We start from the raw sequence: 21,216 nt of genomic DNA on the forward strand, positions 1-21,216 counted from the left end.
GCTGTGATCTCAAACAATTATGAATCTACAGCATTCATTCCAAATAGCCTCAACATCTTGATATTTGAAAACAATAATGTACACCATGAATTATGTTTTAAAGAAGGAATTGTAATCATTCTAAGGAGGATAAGGGTAATTATCTAGTCCAAGTAGAATACTACATAAATAGGTACAGTATAGGTATATATTAAAAAAGTTTGAACAAAATATATAATGGAAGCCATAAATCTTGACTAAATAAACAAACTTATAAATAAAGATAAGTACAAGCAAAACGAATTGAGACAAATGGGGAACAACACATCGCGACAACGATAAAAAAATAACATGTAAGTAATAATAGTATAATAACAGTATAGTATAAAAAATATAAAAGAAGATATTAAAATTCCAAACATTCAAATATTATAACAGAAAATGGCATTTTTTTATTGAAATACTTGTGACTCACCGCTGTGTTCAGTAAAAATGTTGGAGCCGAGCATGCGGGGGTCCTTCGGGACTCGCGGCTTGCTCCGCGCTGAGCGCATGGACGCGCCGCTGGCGGTGCCGCGCTCCTTCGCCTGCTGCGCGCCCATCCTGCACCCTGGCCGACGCCACCCTCGCCAAACGCGCGGTCCTTCGATCCACCGACACCGACACTCTAATTCAATAAGCCTATCGATATAGCGACGTATGCATTCCCCATTACTTCAGTCATTCCCCGCAACACCGCTCCGTATAATCGAATACAAGCGAGGAACCGGATTACGCGAGCAATATATTTCGAGTTTCAAACTTTCCTGGAAAAAACATTACCGGAATCGATCACGACATAAAAAACACTACCTCCGCCATTATGTGCGACTGACATGTTTGGTTTGACGTCGATTTTTTAGTTGTGACTCGGCGCCGCTAGCGGCAGCACTAGTATCTTGGAACCATAGACTACGATTATTTTATTTTAACTGGAGTTACAAGCACGCAGACATAATAGACATCAATTGGACAAGATTATACCATATTTATAGTATAAAGGTTTTAAATATATTGCACATTACGAAGAACATATTTACCTCATTATGCTACATTCTATTTAACTGATTACTTTTTATTCAATAATACTTTCTTATAATATTGAAGTTGGCAGACTAAAAAATTATTGGTGGATTCGATTGGTAGCATTGTATTATTTTCTCGCGGTTTTTTTAAACACTCCTAATGTCAATGAAGAAAAAAGTTATTTTATGTTAATATGATTCCATTTATATTTCATATTGTAATGAGAATGGTATAATATGAAAAGCCGTTACCGTCTATTATTTATTAATATATTTAAATAACATTGAATTTATTAAGTTTTAACAAAACTAAAGATATGTATATAAACAACATTCTAAACTAAACTATATATATTATACACCTAAATAAAAAACTTTATAAAAATACTAACTATAATTAAATATAATAGGCTTCATCCAAATTGTTGTCCTTCGGAAGAGTTCCCAAAACACTGGCGACATTACCCCGCTGAATAGCTAAGCTAATTCTCTGTCCGAGGTAAGCGCCAGCCCTTTGGTCATTGGTGCACTCGATCAATCGCTTGGAAAGATGTTTATAGAAAGATCGAGCGTCAGAACCCCACGGTCCCATTGTCTCCACGCCAAACGGCAAAAATATGTAGTCTCTACTGAGACTTGCATACTTCTGCAGCTTGCGTATCTCAGCGTCGGTAGCCACAACACCAGCTGCCCTTGATGATAAAGTAAGATGGGACGGTGCCAGTGTGTCAACGCACGTAGCATCCCACACAAGACACCTCCCATTCTTCCACGGTATCAATGTCAAACCGTCAGGCCTCCTGCCATCGTCACGCACAACACCGTTCGGCTCTAATTGAGCCGGTACGTTGACGGTAGCAAGAGCCCTGCGGATGACATCATTCAAGGAAGCGTGGCGCGATTGGCGACCGGCGCTGCGCCGACAAGAGAGACCGTGGTGTCCCAAGTGGTCTACCTGAACTCCACAAGGACAACAATGTGGATGATTTAAAGTTAAACCCAGTCGCAGGCTGACAGCAATAGAAAAAGACGTGTTATCCAAAACCGTACCAAGATTACTCGACGGAATTGCATGTAACCAAAACCCCGACTCTTTGACAGAAACAGCCAGAAGACGAGCACGCTCAGCAGAACATGTACTTGAGTCTAATAAACTAGTATGAGTCTTTCTGCATAGCGGCTCGTCCCAGAGTCTTTGAACTGTCAAGTCTAAAGGGGGGGATACGCCAGGGCAAGCTTCGGACCACGCGTCCCTAGCTTCTGCACAGTACGAGATTTCTGTACGGCCTAAAGATGCATCTGTAATTTTTTGAAAAAGAGAACTCGTACTGTGAACAGAAGACAGGAAAGCAGGTAAAGCAACCGATGAAGCTTTCCTGATCCCGAGACCTCCAAAACGTATAGGTAAGGAGGCCTGGGACCAGGATCGATCATCTAAGTTGCAATTTAAAATATTTGATAATGTACCCAAAATTTGAGAATCCAAAAATGACAGTAAATTTAAAAATTTCCAAGCCGGACAACATCTTAAAAAATATGTAAATTTCGGAACGAAAATACAGAATCGAATAATTTGATATGCCATGTGAATTTTGATTTTTCCTAAACGTTCAGAAACAATATCAAATTTTGATAATAGTTCATCGAAAAAAGGTGGAATAGAATCTTCTAATACGGGAGAGCCCAAGAGACGAAGCGATTTTTTATCTACAATTTTTAAATCGGGGGACAATGAATAAAATTTGTTTAAAACTATTTCTCTTTCAGTAGCAGGTAACAATTCCGAAATAAAGAGTTCGCATTTTGAAAAATTTAATTCCAATCCAATTGATTTTAAAGCATTTAAAAGGTAATTAAAATCCTCAAAAACGCCAGTAGCATCGCCTCCTAAAGTCCCGTCATCAAGATACCACATGTTTAATTTGGAATTTAGTTTCGAAATGATAGGATGAATGGCTAAACTAAAAATGGCCGGCCCAAGTGGATCCCCCTGTTGACAGCCGACCGCAGACTCAATTAAATTATTTCTGTATAATAGGTGTGTTGGAGCACCGTAGCATTGAAATAAATATGGGTAAACTTCCGGAATAACTGTTTTTATTTCTTCCAACAAAATGCTACGGTCGACAGAGTTGAACGCATTTTTGACATCAACCTTCAGAACAACATCACCACCACCGTTAGTTAGAAAGCTTCTAAGGCTGTGAACAGCTGCCTCGCAACCTCCCTTCGAACCGAAACCTAATTATAAGGGTTGAAACTTTTTTTCCAGTGTGGGGAGGACATGCCTACAACATACCTTAGAAGCTATTCTCCTTAAAGTATTACCAACGGCAATTGGACGAATACTTCCGTCTTTCTTTTTTAGGGCGCATAAATTTGCACCATAAAGGAGGTTTGTTACTTCTGGATTCACCTTTCCCGAGAGCATAAAATTTATGAGGTCAGTTATGTCGTTTAGTAAGACTCTACCGGAGTCGCCGGTCGCGCCGCACACAAGATCTTTAAAGTGTTGTGGCGTTAAGGCATCCAAACCACCAGCAGAGCCATTTTTGAATGACATAATCGCCCCATAAACATCTTTATGTGAAACGGTCAGGGAAGGAACATTTAAAGGTGAAGAAGATCCAAGAAGTAAAGGAGAAGTTGGTGATGGGTGTTTGCTCCGAAGGGCTGAAAGTGTTTCTGAAGAATCGGGGGCGACAACATCATTTGAGAAAAGGAGAGTGGAAGCGCCTTTAATATCTCCGTCGCTAATTTTCCTTTCGACGGTGTGAAAAATGGATGATGAACGAAGTGGCTGTTTTGTTTCTAACACATTATTAAAATTAGATCTCAAGCAATTATTTTTAATTTTTTGTGTGATAGAGGTTTTTCTTGTTAAAGGATCGGTAGCAGCATGTAAAATGTTAAAAGAAAATGTCAAATACTGCTCCCAATAATGTGTAGAATTTTCCTTTATAATACTATTAATTAAATGTGACAATTTTGTTGCAACGGATATACGAGCACCTTTTGGAATGCGTTTCACAATCGGAGTAGAGGTTTTTAATTTATACAAATATTTCCAAAAAGGCTCTTCATTGTAATTTTGATCAGAAAGAGATTGGGTGGGTGGGTCAACTAAAGAATTACTTAAAATTGCATTAATGGATTGGGAAGCTTTATGACACTTGCTAATATGAATATTAAGGCCTCTACGACCTTTGAAGTATTTAATTTGAGAGCAGTGGGGGCATTGAAGGAAATCAAATGACGTGTCGCCAGAATGGTTACAAAACGCCGATGCATTGCTTGGCCCAGGTACCTGCGACATGAATTCAAATTATATAAAATCTAAAATAATTATACTACCTAATTTTAAAATAACATTATTAAAATTAATTAATAAAATGATACAATTATAATAAAACTATGAATAGAAAAATTAAACTATGTTTATTTATAAAAAATAAGACTAAAATTTGTTGGTACCTAATATTAAAATAGACAATAATTAGCATGTATGTACACAACAACACTAAATGTCTTTATCACAGAGACTGAACCAAAATGCACTTCCAGGTCAAAATATGGAGGAACTTTTGGTAAGAGTACATCATTGGTAGTGTATTGGCACTGATGTGGCTTTTTAAAGCCATCTGCACTGCTCTCACTGTTCTTAAATACCTTTGCACAAAAAATCGACATTCAGTGGTATGTTTCCATATTTTTTTTTCAAAATATGAGATTCTCAAAATCATATAGCGTTTTTCCGCACTATTTATTCACTCGTATTTTCTCTTTTGGGTAAAATTTCAGTCCATAATTCCACAATTTTAACAAAATTGAAGAAAAATTATTTTATACGTTTGGTATAATATTGTATTGTATGTTATAAATTATAATATGATACAAACCATCACGTTCTCAGTATTGAACAAATGACACCGTCATATTACTTTTGTAAATTATCAAGGTAAACAATGGGTAAACACCATAGATTAATGGAAAATAAATAAAAAACACAGTTACTCGTAAGTATATTATATTACCAACATTTTAAGAAGAACAAAAACTAACAGATGTTACATAATTAATAACACAGTTCCTGATAAAAAATTAACAATAGGCGATAATACTTATTTAACTAACATAATAAGATAGGTACATAGTATCTATAAGTAAATTATATTGAAATAAATCAATAGTTCGCTATACAATTGCTTCGAAATTTTCCTACAATCAAATTGAAATCTCTTAGCTGAGGCCATCTGAGGCAAACACTGGCGGAGCATGGGTCCGAGACGAAGTCCAGTCCAGAACATTAGTTAACATTACACTCAGTATCTGATTAAAATAGTTTGAGTGTAATTTGCAAAAACATAACTCAGTTTCCATAATATATTTTTGTAAATAACCGGGTCACAAGACAAGATTAAGTAATGAAGGAAGGTGTGCTTCTTGTGCTTTCGTTAATTTATTACACCTACTGAAGTAAATTCTACAGATAATAAAGTAAATTAACCAAAAACATCCCTTAAGTGAACATCCTTGTAGTAAGAACTATATTACATGCAGATATTCAAAATCATACCAACATGTGGGTAGGTATCACGGAAACGTATGATTAAAATAATAACGTCATCTTTTAAAAGACGAAATATTAATGCATTGACAACAGATGACACTGTTTACATGATTGCAATAGTACATCGTAGAACTTTTGATTACATTGTTGTAGATAGGTGTAGATTAAAATATAAAGTCTTATTAGAAATTATATCTAATCGATTAATAAAAATAAATATGAATTAGCCGCTTTCAATATAGGTTTAAAATAAGCTTAAATTTCAAAGCAAAATTAATCACGAAATTATTATTAATACTTCTTTACATTTACCTCAAGACTACTTGTAAGCTGAAAGTCAATAGCACCATAAGTAAATAAGTATCGACGGACAATATTTAAGATCCTAGGACTTGTATTTTTTTTTACTGTACGATCATACCTACTTTAGAGGTATCGAAATAGACTTTCCAAAGAGGATAGAAACCGACATAATATAAGTGATATGTGAAAAAGCAGAATTGTAGGCGTCACCACTCAATTTTCGTCTACTAACCACGACTTTGATTTCTAGCATTAGGTTTCAAGAAGTAAACCTAATCTGCTTATACCTGTAATTTAATACTTACGCACCTCGATAACATATCACCGAATAACCTTAAAGGTAACGTACGTAACTACGTAAGAAGTTGTAGGTATCAACATTGTCCAAGACGTCCAAATCACATCAACTATCCATCACCTCTCCATATCACATAATTAATGTCTTATCTACTTTTCTTATACACTACGTCTTTTATACGCAAGATTTTATTTTAGGGCTGCCAACATTACTGTTTTTTCAGGACATAAGTATTTGTTTCTTTCTTCCATACATTTGATTATTTCTGAATAGTATTTAAGTGGTGCCTATCCTAGCTACGGTAGCCGGGTTCGACACATAGATTTGCAGAAGGTAGTTAAATACGAGTATGTAGTTTATGATTTACACAAGGCTGCAAAATTTACAATCAATCCCAAGAGTTCAAATTTACATAATTTATTGATATTTAAAATGTTTGTTTTTCAATAACATTCGTTAGCTTACATAGGTAATATATGTATAATTATTGTTGATTATATTTTAAGTATAACTGACAATTGTATAGCGTTTGCGTATTGAAATGACACATAAGAAAAAAATGTACATTGAATTTATGCGGAAACATTGACAAAAAGACTAAAGTTGATATCAGTTTAAAAGATAATGTAATAAATAAATATTTCAACCAATATGTGTTGGCCAGTATTATTCTACTAGAGACTTAGCTCTACAATAAGTTCCAAGTTCCTCTGGATTATACACTATCCTGGAACATATTACAATCAGAAAATTTCTACGGAAATTATATTTAATTCTAAGTCACACTTGCTATTATTACCTTTATTCGGAATGTTTTACGTAACCTAATACCCGCTTGGGTATCTAACACTAAGTACAAGGTAACATTAAAATGTTTATTATATAATTTTAAGTACTACAGTAAGTACTAAGATTAGTTATAGGCATCAAAATCACTGGAAAAATGTGTCGCAACTCTATTCGAGAGGACAGGTAGATTGCACATTTTTATTTTTGTATACCTATACTTATACTTCCAATGGAAAAAACAACATTAAATAGTTTATTTATGATTTAGAAAAGTTTGTTAACGTCATATACCTATGGGTTAATCAATAATTGATATTTGTGCCAAATTTGATCACGACTCATCAATTATGGGCGCATAAAGTGGGCAAAACTAGTTGTGTTAAACTATTTTTGTTATTTTATGCTCTATCGAACTGAATACCTATAAGATATAAAATAAATTGCGAACAACCTAATTAATGGTACAATTAATAAAAATAGCAGAAAATACCTATATCTCTAAACCTACATTCAAGGGTTGTAACCGTAATAGCAAAACTTAAAGAAAAGCTTAGAATGTTTTAAGCCAACGTTTAAATAATACTTTATGGGTAATTATGTGGTAAATAAAATTATCAACAGCGAATACTTAAATATAATACTGCAGTAGTTACACGCTAATTTGCATATTGTGTACAGTTGCCATTAACAGCCAAAAATATAAATAATATTGGCAAAAATATAACTTTCAAATATTCTTTGGCACCTATACTTTGGCTCAACACTATTAAGTAAATCCACAAATTATGTTTGCACAGTCGCTAGTCATTCTTATAGGTACTTCTGACACCGAATCATCATGCCAACTTAAATATATATATATATATTATTTTATTTCTGCTGGGAATCTAGCAAATAAAATGTAGCATGGTACATAAGTAATAACAACAGCAAAACATCCATATTATAGCATTATACCACAGCAATTCCTATATCTATATATAGGAATAGTAATCTACGTTACATTATTTAACTTCACAGCGATTGGACGCTAAACATCAAGTTTACTATCATTACTAAGATTAAAGTCGACATAACGACAAGTAGATACCTAATCTAACAACATGCGTTTTAATAAGTAATGTGAAAAAGATAGTGAGAATGTGTCGTATCGTCAAATGGACGTTACTATTGTACTACAGAAATCACAAAAACTAAAAAGAGGACTTCCAATAGGAGGACGTTTTGACATTAAAGCTAGACAGTTACTAGCATACACCCCTACTCTAAAGTAAATTAGACAGATATAAATATTAGATTAACAAATACTGCAAAATCCCTGGTGTTAAGCAATTCATCTTAGGCTGAATAATTATATTTTTATTGTCACTCCATTTTTTTTTCCACCTCATATATAGATAAGTATAATGATAAATATTAATAAAAGCTACGAATATATCGATAAATTACGTCATTAATTACAATAACACCGAAACACTACAAAGAAGTTACACCTATTTATAAAGTACAAATGTTAGACTGTCAAGTAATAATGGCTCTGAATGGCAATAAGATTCCAAAAATAAAATATTATCTCGATAGAATGAAATCGGTATCCAAAATTTTTGTAAAGTTTGGTTTCACAAAGGTTATAGTAAGATATTAAGTAAATAGGTACATTTGTATCAATTAAATTGTTTAGTTTAGTTCCAACAAAATCAGTGCGAAAAGGAACTGAAATACAGCTTAGTTATATAATACAGCTAGTAGTATAATACAGATTATATAATACTAGCTTAGTTATAAAATACAGCTTAGTTATATAATATAGTCGAATAATATTCGAATATGAATATTTTAACCATAATTCGCGCCATGTCATGTACTTTTTAAACCCGTATAATCATTACGTTGTACTTGCTAGACTCTCCTAGACTTGCAGTTTTAGATAAAGGGTGATTAAGGTAGAGGTGCTTCCTCGTAGAAGTCCGGTTCGTCGTCCTTGTCGATGTCCTTTTGAGCACCATCCAACTGAAAAAGACAAAAAAATTAAATTAAATACCAAATCTAAAAATCCTAAAACAACACATAAGATACCGAGTTATCTAATTTAAAACCAAGTAAACTAAGGTTTAGTAAAATATATCAAACAAACTGTAGGTATATGGAAATACCTGTAAAACCAAACACGTAAAGATGCGGGTAGATTACAAATAATGCCCAAGTCGACAATGCTGAGGATATCTGGGGCTATCGTACGGACAGTAGGTATACGTCAGAACCTACGTTAGAAACCCTGATTCAAATAACAAGTATTTTATTAGGATTATACGTAACCTTATAATTGAAGATTTTAACCAATTGCATATTTGGAATTTTAATCCGAAAAGTTTTACTATTTACGCGAGAGTTCTACTTCACATAATGTCAGTCGGTTGATTAATATTTCGGGATTGTTTACCCAAATCTCTCCTATCAAAGATTATGCAATGAAGTAACAACAACCACTCACCGCTCGCAGTTGTAGGGGGGTGAATATGTACGAGATCGCCATACGCAAGGGCACCATCATGACCAGGAAGAAGGGCAGAGCCAGAGAGATACGAGACGACTTGACAGCATACAACACGCAGATACCGGCCAGCTGGATCAGGGTGTACATGTGCATCTTCAGCGTAGGGACCTGGAAGTAAGGAAATGTAATTATAATTGACAAATTCTGTGATAAATATAAGACAACCTGTACGGCTTATTTTATTTCTTTAGAGATCATCTTTTATTTCCCTATTGAAGAAAGGTTGTACTTAAATAATATAATTCATTTTAATCTTCTTAACTTATTTCTGATATATACTCGTAAGTAGATATTACTTAATTCTGATTGTAAAGATAGTGACATCCTCAGTTTTGTTCAATAAAGATGTTCGGAAACAAACTGAGCAATTCGATTCTGAGTGCATCACTGCCACATCTATTTATCTATACTAATATTATACAGAGGAAAACTTTGTTTGTTTGTTTGATTGTAATGAATAGGCTCAAAAACTACTGGACCGATTTTAAAAATTCTTTCACCATTCGAAAGCTACATTATCCACGAGTAACATAGGCTATATTTTGTATGAAATATATTTGAAAAATAGATTTTGAGGCGGTACAAAGTTTGCCGGGTCAGCTAGTATTTAATAAAAGCAGCGCTTTTGTGTTCCGCTTTGAAGAGCGTCGTAAGAAGTTTTCCTTACGTATGCCTATACTTATCCAACGCGTTCCAACTTAATCCTCAGGGGCACCAACACATCTGCGGCCAACCGTATATATGACTCTACTCACTGTCATGTTCATTTTACATAATTGTATTATAGAAAAAAACATACCCGTCGAACGTATGGCACTTGAGGATGGTGCTTAACCGGTTTCAGGAGCAGAATGCATCGGTCCCAGAATTGAATGCCACCCAGAGCAGAGATACCCATGTAGAGAAAAACGCCGAACAGTACTGCCATCGGTACCAGTCGGAGCCAGCTCGCAGCTAACACCGATATGCCAACAAGCAACGACACAAGCAGTCCAGTCAAACGTTGTTCTGAAACAAACAAACATTTTTGGATATAATACGGAGACGAAATGATGAAAAACAACTACAAACATTACGTTTAAAGATCTTCTCATAGAAGACAATTGTCACTTACATGAGTACAATAACTTATAATTATGTACAGTAAATTAATAATCCCGGTGCAGGTAGGTAGAAAAAAGAATAAGCGCCGTGATTATAGATAAGATGCGAATTCAATACATTTGCTTGTGTTGTAGTCCAAGTTAACAACATTAGTTTTCTTTAAAACATATCCTTGTGAAAAGTTAGAATGCAAGTTAAGGAGACACGCATTGCAAATTAACAAATTGCAATTGAATATGATATAAGAACAATTCGCTTAGGCTATAATTACATACGCATAATCATTCTCTTTTTTTTTTCAAAAAGCACGTCTGAACCATGTTTGTTTGACGCAAAAGCAAAATTGCAGCGTACATGACTTTTAGTGCGTTATATTATTCTGGAAGTAACAAACAGACTTGAAGTAAATTGGGATGATAGAGATACATATCCTTTCAACCAAGATGTGCGAAGTAGCTAAGCCATGAATGTGCATTAATCCATTAGTACAACAGGAAAGCTTAATATTGATTGAATCGATATTTATTGAATGAACATCAAGCGATTGTATTAGTGGATTTGGACACACATACATAGGCTACCCCGTACGTCACTGCCACATCCACTGCACCGCAGGGGTCAAATTAGTACTGTCTCTGTACTTGTACACACTTAACACAACACATTCAAAATAAGCATACGGCAGCGCTACATTACATTTATTTAAGAACAGTACCCTTAGTATGAGTTTTTACGTTTGCTTGAAAACGTTCAACCTTTGCGAATTCGCTTACGCAGCGCTCCCGTGGACCTTATAGGAACTAATATTTCGCATTATGAGTTTTAAAAAACGTAACAGTCAATTGTAACGACATTTAATTTCACAAATATAAATGTGATGCATTTATATTTAAATTTTTAATTTAATTTTGATAGCGTATATAGTTCAGTTTTCTTAACTTTTACTGCGGAATTTTAGTTCCGATACAGTCCACGGGAGCACTGTAAGAGCGAATTCGTAAACGTTGAACGTTTTCGAGCAAATTCAAAAACTCGTACTTAGGGTACTGATATACGTATGGAAAGAAAATCACATTTCGAACTGAGAACGAACCTTTAACCTCGACGATGTAGGGCTTGTCACCGGGGGCGTGCGTGGTGGACATGACGGTGAGCGCCGACACGTGGCTGACGGAGCGCACGGTGGCCACGCACTGCCACGGCGCACCGAACATGCCGCAGAGGCCGTTGATCATCGACATGATCACGATGTCCATGTGGAAGCCGCTTCCCTTCTTCAACTTGCGCTCAGGCTTGTCTATTATCAACCTAACGACAAACGATTATTTTAAGCATTTTGTAAATAAAATAATCATTCGCAAATCGACGCAAAGCTCGCAACGCTCGCATGTTCTTAGATTAAGGCTCTACGCAAGATTAATTTCACACAAAACAACATCGTTAATTTATTGACTTTACGTTCATAGTAATAGATATTAAAATTAAGCATATCACCAAACAATATAACATTAACATTTTAATATAATATAGTATATCACAAGGTGTATGAGTACTCATAGAAATAAAGCGAGCGCGAGCTAGACAAGAGGGATCAAACATATACACTACGTTCATGCTACGTATGTTTACCTTTTTGAATTTGAAAATAACTTTTTTGACTACTGCTTCTAAATGTTTCTTCCCTCTCGCTTAAAATATCGCAAGGCATTGAAATATCTTACTCAGCGATGTGCGTTTCCATGAAGACTATGATATAAACCATAAGTGCGGGGAGGACCATGGCGAAGGTGGCCCACACGGGGATGGTGTCCAGGCCAGGGTTGAGGGGTACGAGCCAAGAGCGATCCGCGGTCGGGCTAAGTCCTTCAGGCACTTGCAGCTTCTCCGTCCAGACCGGCACCAAGCAAGACACGCCTACCATGAGCACGATAGCAATCGGAACACCGAAGTCACCCAAAGCACGACGAGCCTGTAAAAAATCATATATCCAACATATTGTAATTATAGTTCAGTTAGTCGTATGATGTCACTAATGATAATAAAGAGGATCGTCTTTAATTGTAAAGAAACATAATAGGATTTCAATAGAATATACAATAAACATAGTTTTTAATATAATTAACAAGGACAAGAGTCCACCTGATAGGAGATTTTCATGGGGCATGTATTGTATGGTATGTCAAAGCAATTTAAACCTCGGTTTCTGTGAACCTGTGGTAGAATTATAATAGAACTCTTATTCCGTTATTGTTGGATCCAAATGGCAGCAGTGAGCCTTTACCATATATTTACCAATATACCGTAAAGGTGACATACATACATAATAGTCGACATCTTAAAATTTACAAAACAAAATATATTAAAAAAACTTACACTACGTCCAAGGAATTTGCCGTTGCGGAAAATGCGAAGGTAGTACGCGATGATGAAAGTGGACAGCGTCAGCATGGTGCAGAACAGCGCGGTGTTCGGCTGCGGCGGCATCCTCATTGGGGGGCGGGGAGGCAGGACGATGGTGTCGTTTCCTGAAATAGAAAGAAGCAACACATTTATACACCTAAATTCACCTAATATTATTGGATAATTAAAGCTACAGTTACAGGGCACGCTACTATCAAGATCGTAAAATGTCGTCATACTAACCAACAGTTCCACTATTTTTAAATGTAACATAAATAGCAAAAGGAAATGCAGTTGATCACCAGACATAGAATCCGTGGCTACCTCAAAATAGAACACTCGTGTCTAAATCCGATTACATACACAGTTTAAGATAGTAAAAGTATACGCCAAGGATGCCCACACACTAATCGATTGATCGACGTGGGTCGGTGTGATCGATTGTGGAGACCTCCGATTTTCACAGCAGCCGATAAGACGTCGTTTGATGATTGAATCTAATTCTATGAGTAGGTCTCCAATTGCAAAAATGCATAGATACTTCCACCTAATTGTCGTTCGTTGATATATCGATCGATCGACGATCAATCGATTGATGTTGGGGCACTCTTATTTTAAACTGCGATGTGTTGTGTAAGAGCTAAATTTTAAAATATTATCTTGTAACACTAGGTATTTATTCATAAATGTGTTAGATATTTAGCTGATATATACGGTATATGTCGATAGTTTCAGATATAAATTTCATGTTAAAAGGTGTTTAACAAAATTACACTAACAACTTTTGTGCTCCTATCCTACAGTTAAATAAAAAAATCACCCCAATTCACAAGTTTACTTACTACTCTTGTTCTAGCCAATGATTCTGGAGGTCATCCTGTGGGGTATTAAATAGAATTTGATTACTAAAAGACTTTCAAAATTTATTTTGCAGGTTTTACTACTGTATTTATTTTAAGCCTCTCAATATGCAAAGAAATGAATTTCGTGAAATTGGGAAAAAATAGGTAAGTTACGTCCGATATCTCTGGTAATAAACATCAAAAATTATAATATCCAGTGCCTAATGCTTTACGCTCTGCTGCGAAATGCACACTAACATCAGGTAGTAATCATATATTTTCACCGTAGGTAGTATTTTGTTGGATTTGCAAAGATTAGATTGTTTTTTGTCAGTCGAGTTCGTAGATAAAAAAATACACCGTAGGTAGGTATCTACGTGAAGCACTAGGTCGGGGGCTCCCTGTTAGGAACGAAATTCCGTAATGAATATGCGCGTGTGTGTGAGTGTGTGTTTGTTTGTGAGGATACGAATCTCAATACTCATACGAGAGTTATATAGTTACATCACTGAAACTTTACAATAATATAATAAAATGGGAAAAAGAAAGAAATACAAAGTCGCATGTAAAGGGACCAACTCTTCCTCGCTAGTCAATTTCTTTATTTAACACATCAAAGATGGCAAATCAATATACTTATTTAACTTCATTCTTTATGATGGTTTTTGATATGAAAAAGAGATATAAATATGCAATATTTAAAGTAATTGATATCCAGAAGAAATACTTTAAAGTTTATTACTTACATCGGTTTAAAATTATTATCTTAATAAAAAGAGACAAGCAAGCTTCATTTTATTATTTTAAATAAAAATTATAAATATATATATATGAAGGGCGTTAATTTTTTTTGATCATACTGAAAATTGTCACACACCTTTTTGTAGCAGTACCTACTTTCGTTGCTTTATTATAGCTGGCAAGGCGTGGGCAAAACTGACTTACTAATTCAATAAACAATAAGTCCAGTAAAGTTTATATAAGAGTATACATACCGGTGGAATTGTTCAAAGTAGTATGATTAAGTAGCGGATTAAGTAGCGGCACAGCGGGAACATCGTCCTGGCAGTAGTCGTAGCCCAGTGGGTGGGCACGGTACAGGTTTATCAGGTTGGTGATGGGCTCCGAGATGAAAATCAGCGAGATCAGAAACGCGAAAATGTCCTCCGTAAAACTGCAATTTCAAAAAACAAAATGATTGTAATAGAAGCCTTTTGGTTCGACTTCAGAGGCACCACCGCCTCAACTTTTCTGCCTAATAACAGCAGTGTTAAGCGCTGCTATGTACTGGTTTAAAGGGTGTGGTAACAAAGACTTTATCAGACTTTAACCGAGATTAATTGTCCTAGGCGTTTTATCTTAATCCTCAGGGGAAACGCATCTTCAGCCTCAGGACCCTTTAGATGGTACTGTCGCCCATGGGCATTAGTAGTCTTAAGATGTTCGTTTCATATGTACTTAAGTCATTATTTTATTTAAATTTAAACTATAAATAATCCATGAATTTGTCAAACTTGTTTATACATTATGTCTATCCCAAGACCTTATTTTGCGAACAGCTCAAGGGGAAAACCAAATGAATTATGACTGAACATAACAATATTAAGGTTAACACCGCTAATGTAATTACCGGGTAATTTTCTTAACGGCCACGCTGCCCTCGACGGAAGCGACGCACAGGGCGATGACGATCATCCACAGTCCGCAGTACATGCGAGCAGCCAAGAAATCGAAACCATACGATCGGCAGAAGTTGGCAAGCGCATCGTCGAGTAGGAGCAACGGCCCAGTGGCACCCGTGATCATCATGGGCTGGCCGGAGAGCAACGCGAACGTCACGCCGCCCACGCACGTGAATACCTGTATTAAATAACATCGATTATTGTTACAATCTCGTGTTAGATGTATGATGTCGTATTCTTGTACCTGTATACATATAAGTAGTTACATAAATGTAACATTGATAGTATTTAATTAAATTGAGTATTTATGAGTAGATTTTGCTTACAATTGCAGTTATTGTTATATAAAAATTACCAGAGTTTCAGAGATGCCAATGTTTCCATAGGTCTTCTCGGCCAGCAGACCGCCGAAGGTAATCGCGGAGGAAAGTGCGGCGAAGTACATGAAGATAGTTGCAGCTGCACATTGACCGTTGATTGCATCGCGGAAGTCTGATACGTAGTGTGGATACCGCCGTTTGATATCTCGTATCACGCCTGGAAAACAAACATGAGTACTGTAAAATATGAACTTCCCATAATTAATTAATAGTGACGATAGAAAACACTTACCACCAAAGAGACGACCGCTTTTAGAGAGTGGGTCATCAGGCTCCTTGTCTGGTGGACCTCCGGCCTCAGCTGCGAGCAAGGCCTTCTTTTCGTCTAGAGGTGGTGCGGCGGCCGCTGTGGCTGCTCGTTTACGTTCAATCGCGTCACGCTTGCGGCGCCTGATCATCTCACTTTTGGCGCGGAGTTCTTCGAACGGTAGCAGTGCTTGTCTCTCCCAGTCGCCGGGCGGTAGCACAATAGAGTCATCAAGGAACTCATTTATGGCCGAGAGCAGCTCCCTGCGATCGTCCGCCTTGTATGCAATGGAGTGGAATGCCGGGTTTGACATGAGTGTAGAGATGGATCGACCGACTTCATGGTAATCGAGGTCAGCCCCGCTCGGTCCTAGCAAGATGAACATAAAACGCACCGGTACCGGCACCTCAGTTATAGATGGCATTTGAATACCCTGCGCTAAGCGCACGAAAGCGATGGTCGGTTGTTCGAGGAAGCCGACTGCACCGACGAGTACCGTAGTGGCTTCCGCATCATCTGGAATGCGCTTCATGATGGAGTCGTTGTGACCGCGTCGGAGTTCGTCTTGCGAGCTGGCGACGTAATCAACTTCACGCATTTCCAAGCCAGCAGTTGAGGACTTCTTGCGATCCGCCGCGCGATCCATAGAGAACATATGAGAGCTGCGACGTCGCTTCTGCTCCGACAGGTTCTGCATTCATACAAACATATAGTTATTTCAAACATATATAGGTAATAAAAATGAACCTGCATATGTAATGGTGCAGTCAAACTACCGATTTTATGGTTCTACATATCAATAGATGTTAAAAATATTACATCATTACATAATCTTGATCAAAATATTTAAAAAACCTTATTTTTTCTAAACACCATTGCATATTTTATAACTTATTCACTTATTAGGTAAGTGTTACTACATTTTAACAACAAAATACCAAACAAAATGTCTTAAATCCTACCATGCAAAATAATAATACAAAGAGCGAACGTGAATGAAAACAATGGTACCTATTTCAGTACATGTTTAATGGGTAGCCATTGGATATTTTCATGTAAAAATTAATCATGCGTGAAGATCAAAGGTTTCATAAACTTCTTCGTTTAATTTACAAATGATGTACCAGAATGCTATGAACACGATCTCTCAAATCACTCGAAAGAACGAAGTACGTACGAAGGTACAAGTTGTTACGCTTTGACCGTTTTTCAAGTGAGGCAAAAATAAAATCCTAATTACAACATATTTGCAATGTCTAATGTACAATGAAATAAATATGATTCAACTACAAAAACGATCTCAAACATAACATTTGTATCGGCGAGGCAAATTAATAGAAACGCAAAGAAAACAGGAGAGCGCTAATATTACGTGGAGCGTGACGTTGATGGAATGGGAGGAATCAAGATATAGACATGTTTGCGAGGCTACAGCGTGCATGGATAGGATTCACACGCGCACGGGAGAACTCCATACGAGCAGGTGGGTGCTGTGGCGGCGACAGGCGGCCGTGGCCGAGCACATCGAGCACCGAGCGCGCCGCAACTCGTTGGCGCCCTCGTCCATCCACAGCGACTGCACAATACCTCACGTCATCCTACTGTTATTGTTAATGTAACCCACCCCCTCATTTACCTACCATACCCAAAAACCAATGCCGAACATGCCCTAGGTTCTAACATATATTATTTTTCTTCTACGTACATTATTTAAGATAAATATAGTGTCGAAATTAAGTCCAATTATTTCTAACAATAAAATATTTATTCAGTCATATTTATATTATTTCAAATAAAAATTTTAACTGCACGAGAATCACATGCCGGGTATGTACCGATTAGATAAGATTAACTGTATGTATTCTAATCATAAATGTTATAAATAAGGAAAATTCGAATATGACAATAATATTACAAACCATCCCTAAATTGGCATTAAGTTAACAAACAAGGATATACGTACTAACATCATTATCATGGCTTTACGGATCAACTGTTGGTAAGAGTCGCTTCTCAGAAGAAAGACAAGGCCACCCATTACGCTTGTAAGAAACTCATTAATAGGTTCCATATTCACGCAGTGATGATAATATTGTGAACTTTTACCCATAGGCATGGATATCGTTTATATTTCCTTGACCACAACGCCAAAGTGTACCTACATTAATTCTATATCTTAGGTCCTTGTCTGCACTACGCATCTAACCTATTATTGAAATTCAAAAGGGCCGACTATTGCTAAGGGTAAGCTAATTGGTAAAGTTGCTAAATGTCTAATAAAATATTATGTTGTTTGTCAATGGACAAACCTTTTCAAAAAAAAAATACTGTTTTCGGATTTGAACATCCAACTTGAATGTAGATACAGAAACTATGAAGAAATGTAGTGTAATCCTCTAATATACAAAAGCATAGGTGTTAAATATCCACGAAAAGTTAGTTAGGTACTCTTATAATACCTACGTATATTAGGACAGCAAATGCGCACGAATCTAAACCGAAACCAATATTAATTTTGTCATCTTATCACCGTCGTAAATAATGATTATTAACTTATTCGACATCTCGTGTTTGTAATATTGGGCACCAATAGACTACACTTGGTACGGACGACCTTGAATATTTTCACATACTTTACAATACGTGCCAAACGTACGTATATCCGATAAACGTGACTGTCACAGCGATAATCTCGCGCATTTATCATTTTTTTCATTACGAACAAAAAGTGTGTACTTTTAAACTGTGAACGCTAAATGCGTTTGTAATGATTGATCTTTTTTATGATTGTAAAAAACATTAAGGTGTAATTGCAAAAACAATAGAATACAAAGTTAGTGTAAACACCGTGTTTTATAACCAGCCATGTTGTCATTTAGTTTAGTTTGTAATAAATTGTTGGACACTAAATGATGACTAATACTGAGCTATCAAAATGTGTATTATCATATAATAGAAAAATGTGTAGTTTATAAAGCCCCATAACGCGTAGAGCGTCTACGCGGAAAGTAAATGGAATAGCAGATGTATTATATGATCAGAAATATTTACATTAATATTAAATAAATATATGCGTATCAGGTATGTTACACATTAAAGTATTTGCTTAAGTTGTAAGTGTTATTTATCTACCAATTATCTTCCTATTTGATAGTTATCGGTTTATGTTTTGAAGAAACAAAGAAATAAACTTTACTCGGAAACTTTCCTTGAAACTGAAAAAATCCATACTACTACAATAACAAAACTATAAGTATCTTTATTGTCTAAAAAAAGATGTCATTCAATACAGGAGCTCAACAAGTGCGTAAGCTATACAATCTTATATCGCATGATAAAACAGATTGTGGGTCTTATCCTATCGCTAAACTTAAGAAAATTTGATAATTCTGATAAAGTGCGGAATTTTTGTTTTTCCGGCACTGAAATCGGATTATATAATTGGCTTAATTAAATAAAATAAGGCCGGTGGCGGCCACGGCACATAGAAAGAACACGTCACATTAACGATTCAATATAATTTATGTAGGACTGGAAGAAACCTTTCGTTCTAAGGAGAATGTGTTAGAATATATAATACACCAAGTATTTTTTTTATTTAATAAGCCGCCGTCGCCACACTGTTTTACGAAACTTTTGATTATATTGGCTAAAGAACTATTTATTTTTTCATATAAACGGGATTTTCCTAAATTAAGGCCCACTGAGGTATAATTAAATGTACTTAAAATTATATCATATAATATTTCTATTTTGCATAGCTTCTAATATTATATTGCATTATTCTTCTATTCAATTCATATAGCGAGGTGTACGCAAGTGGAAGGCATTCTACAGCATACTGGATATTAAGTAACTTATAGGCTAGTTTAGACAGATATTTTGTGTTACCTGTAAGCTTGTGTAGGAGGACTGCTTGCGACCTCCGATGGAGAAACGGAAACGCTCGTCGTGAACATGGCGATGGCGTAACAGCAGTGACCGCATCACTATCGGCTTGTCATCTTCTTCGATCAACCCCTCAGTCACCATACTCTCCACAACCCTTCATAAAAATATGACGTAAGTGACTGGATCATGAGACTTTTTTTTATTATATAGGAGTTGCAGACGAGCATGCAATCCACCTGATGGTAAGTGGCTACTGCCGCCTATAGACATCTGTAATCAACCCCAGACAGGACCAGAAATTCCTACCTGATGTCGGCAACAGATGCGCCGCTACCCCTGAGGACTAAGCTGGAACGCCTCGGAAAAGTATGTCTCCCTTACCACACCCTACAAAACGGAACACAGCAGCGCTTAACACTGCTGTTATTAGGCAGAAATAGGTGGGTGGTGCCGCCAGAGCCGAACCTCAAAGGGTTCTACCACCTTTAAAGACTTACACATTTCTGCATATCAATTTATTACATTATACTGGAAAAGTTAAGGGTAAATGGTAAGAACTCGGTAAGACATGAAATAACGCAATCATGCGTTTCAACTTATTTAAATTTAACAAACATTATTTAAATTGTGTTAATTTCACACTTATAACGTCACGCGAACACTTGGCCAACATCAATCTTTAATATTGCGTACCTATATGCCACGCCCGGCAGGTCTTTTTCTTCAAGGTCCAGAAGGACCACGCCTGTCTCGAGGCATCGCCGCAGGTTCAGCAGGGAGTGGAACGAGAGGGACGCCACGTGAGGTTTGCCCCAGCGGGCGGACCCTTCTTCCACGTCTTCCTCATACTTGATCCAGCGAGCAGTCTCCTTCCACTCGGCGTCGCCGTCCTCCGTCGCCAGCAACTCGTCCAGTTGGACGAACACCTGCATAATCGACATCCTGATTCACAATAGACTATTCACAACACCTACAATTCTATTATATAATACAAATCATATCTAAAAATTTTTACAATAATCATTATTATCAATGCCGATTTATATCTACAAATACCACTCATATCTGTCATTGTACTAGCGAAAATTCGTTTATCCACTAAATAATAAATTT

General features: G+C 36.4%; 3 protein-coding genes across 11 annotated transcripts in view; all 3 read right to left on the bottom strand.

Moving 5' to 3' along the window:
* The window catches only part of Abl (tyrosine-protein kinase Abl), a 61,771-nt gene extending 60,876 nt beyond the window's left edge, over positions 1-895 (bottom strand). For all 6 annotated transcript variants that reach the window (XM_073074874.1, XM_073074871.1, XM_073074875.1 and 3 more), the window contains exon 1: positions 455-895. In XM_073074874.1, coding sequence (XP_072930975.1) covers positions 455-581 — 127 coding nt within the window. In that variant the 5' untranslated portion in view covers positions 582-895. The remainder of the gene's footprint in view (positions 1-454) is intronic.
* LOC140743787 (uncharacterized) lies at positions 751-2,727 on the bottom strand. The gene is made up of 2 exons (XM_073075375.1): positions 1,509-2,727; positions 751-785 (listed from the first exon to the last, which is right to left on the bottom strand). Exons 1-2 carry the CDS (start codon positions 2,626-2,628, stop codon positions 751-753), a joined length of 1,155 nt encoding a protein of 384 aa, XP_072931476.1. The 5' UTR covers positions 2,629-2,727.
* Positions 2,728-5,302: 2,575 nt separating this feature from the next.
* Ae2 (anion exchange protein Ae2) overlaps positions 5,303-21,216 on the bottom strand; it is a 105,068-nt gene continuing 89,154 nt past the window's right edge. For 3 of the 4 annotated variants that reach the window (XM_073074876.1, XM_073074877.1, XM_073074880.1), the window contains 13 exons: positions 20,797-21,029; positions 20,104-20,257; positions 17,690-17,788; positions 16,198-16,903; positions 15,941-16,122; positions 15,534-15,763; positions 14,899-15,077; positions 13,035-13,186; positions 12,383-12,630; positions 11,755-11,969; positions 10,357-10,565; positions 9,495-9,665; positions 5,303-9,013 (listed from right to left, as the gene is read on the bottom strand). In XM_073074876.1, coding sequence (XP_072930977.1) covers positions 8,942-9,013; positions 9,495-9,665; positions 10,357-10,565; positions 11,755-11,969; positions 12,383-12,630; positions 13,035-13,186; positions 14,899-15,077; positions 15,534-15,763; positions 15,941-16,122; positions 16,198-16,903; positions 17,690-17,788; positions 20,104-20,257; positions 20,797-21,029 — 2,850 coding nt within the window. In that variant the 3' untranslated portion in view covers positions 5,303-8,941. The remainder of the gene's footprint in view (positions 9,014-9,494; positions 9,666-10,356; positions 10,566-11,754; positions 11,970-12,382; positions 12,631-13,034; positions 13,187-14,898; positions 15,078-15,533; positions 15,764-15,940; positions 16,123-16,197; positions 16,904-17,689; positions 17,789-20,103; positions 20,258-20,796; positions 21,030-21,216) is intronic. The other variant, XM_073074879.1, reaches the window with a different exon arrangement.

Source organism: Epargyreus clarus, unplaced genomic scaffold, assembly GCF_041222505.1.
Source record: "Epargyreus clarus isolate Ecla_fem2 unplaced genomic scaffold, WU_Ecla_fem_2.2 ptg000007l, whole genome shotgun sequence".
NCBI lineage: Eukaryota > Metazoa > Arthropoda > Insecta > Lepidoptera > Hesperiidae > Epargyreus > Epargyreus clarus.

Bases quoted from the DNA above. Each gene is read 5' to 3' on its own strand.
- LOC140743787 (XM_073075375.1), bottom strand. From the start codon at position 2,628: ATGGCATATCAAATTATTCGATTCTGTATTTTCGTTCCGAAATTTACA. The intron at 786-1,508 runs GTAATGTCGCCA...TGTTTTTTCCAG, and splicing joins TAGCTTAGCTATTCAGCGGG to GAAAGTTTGAAACTCGAAAT.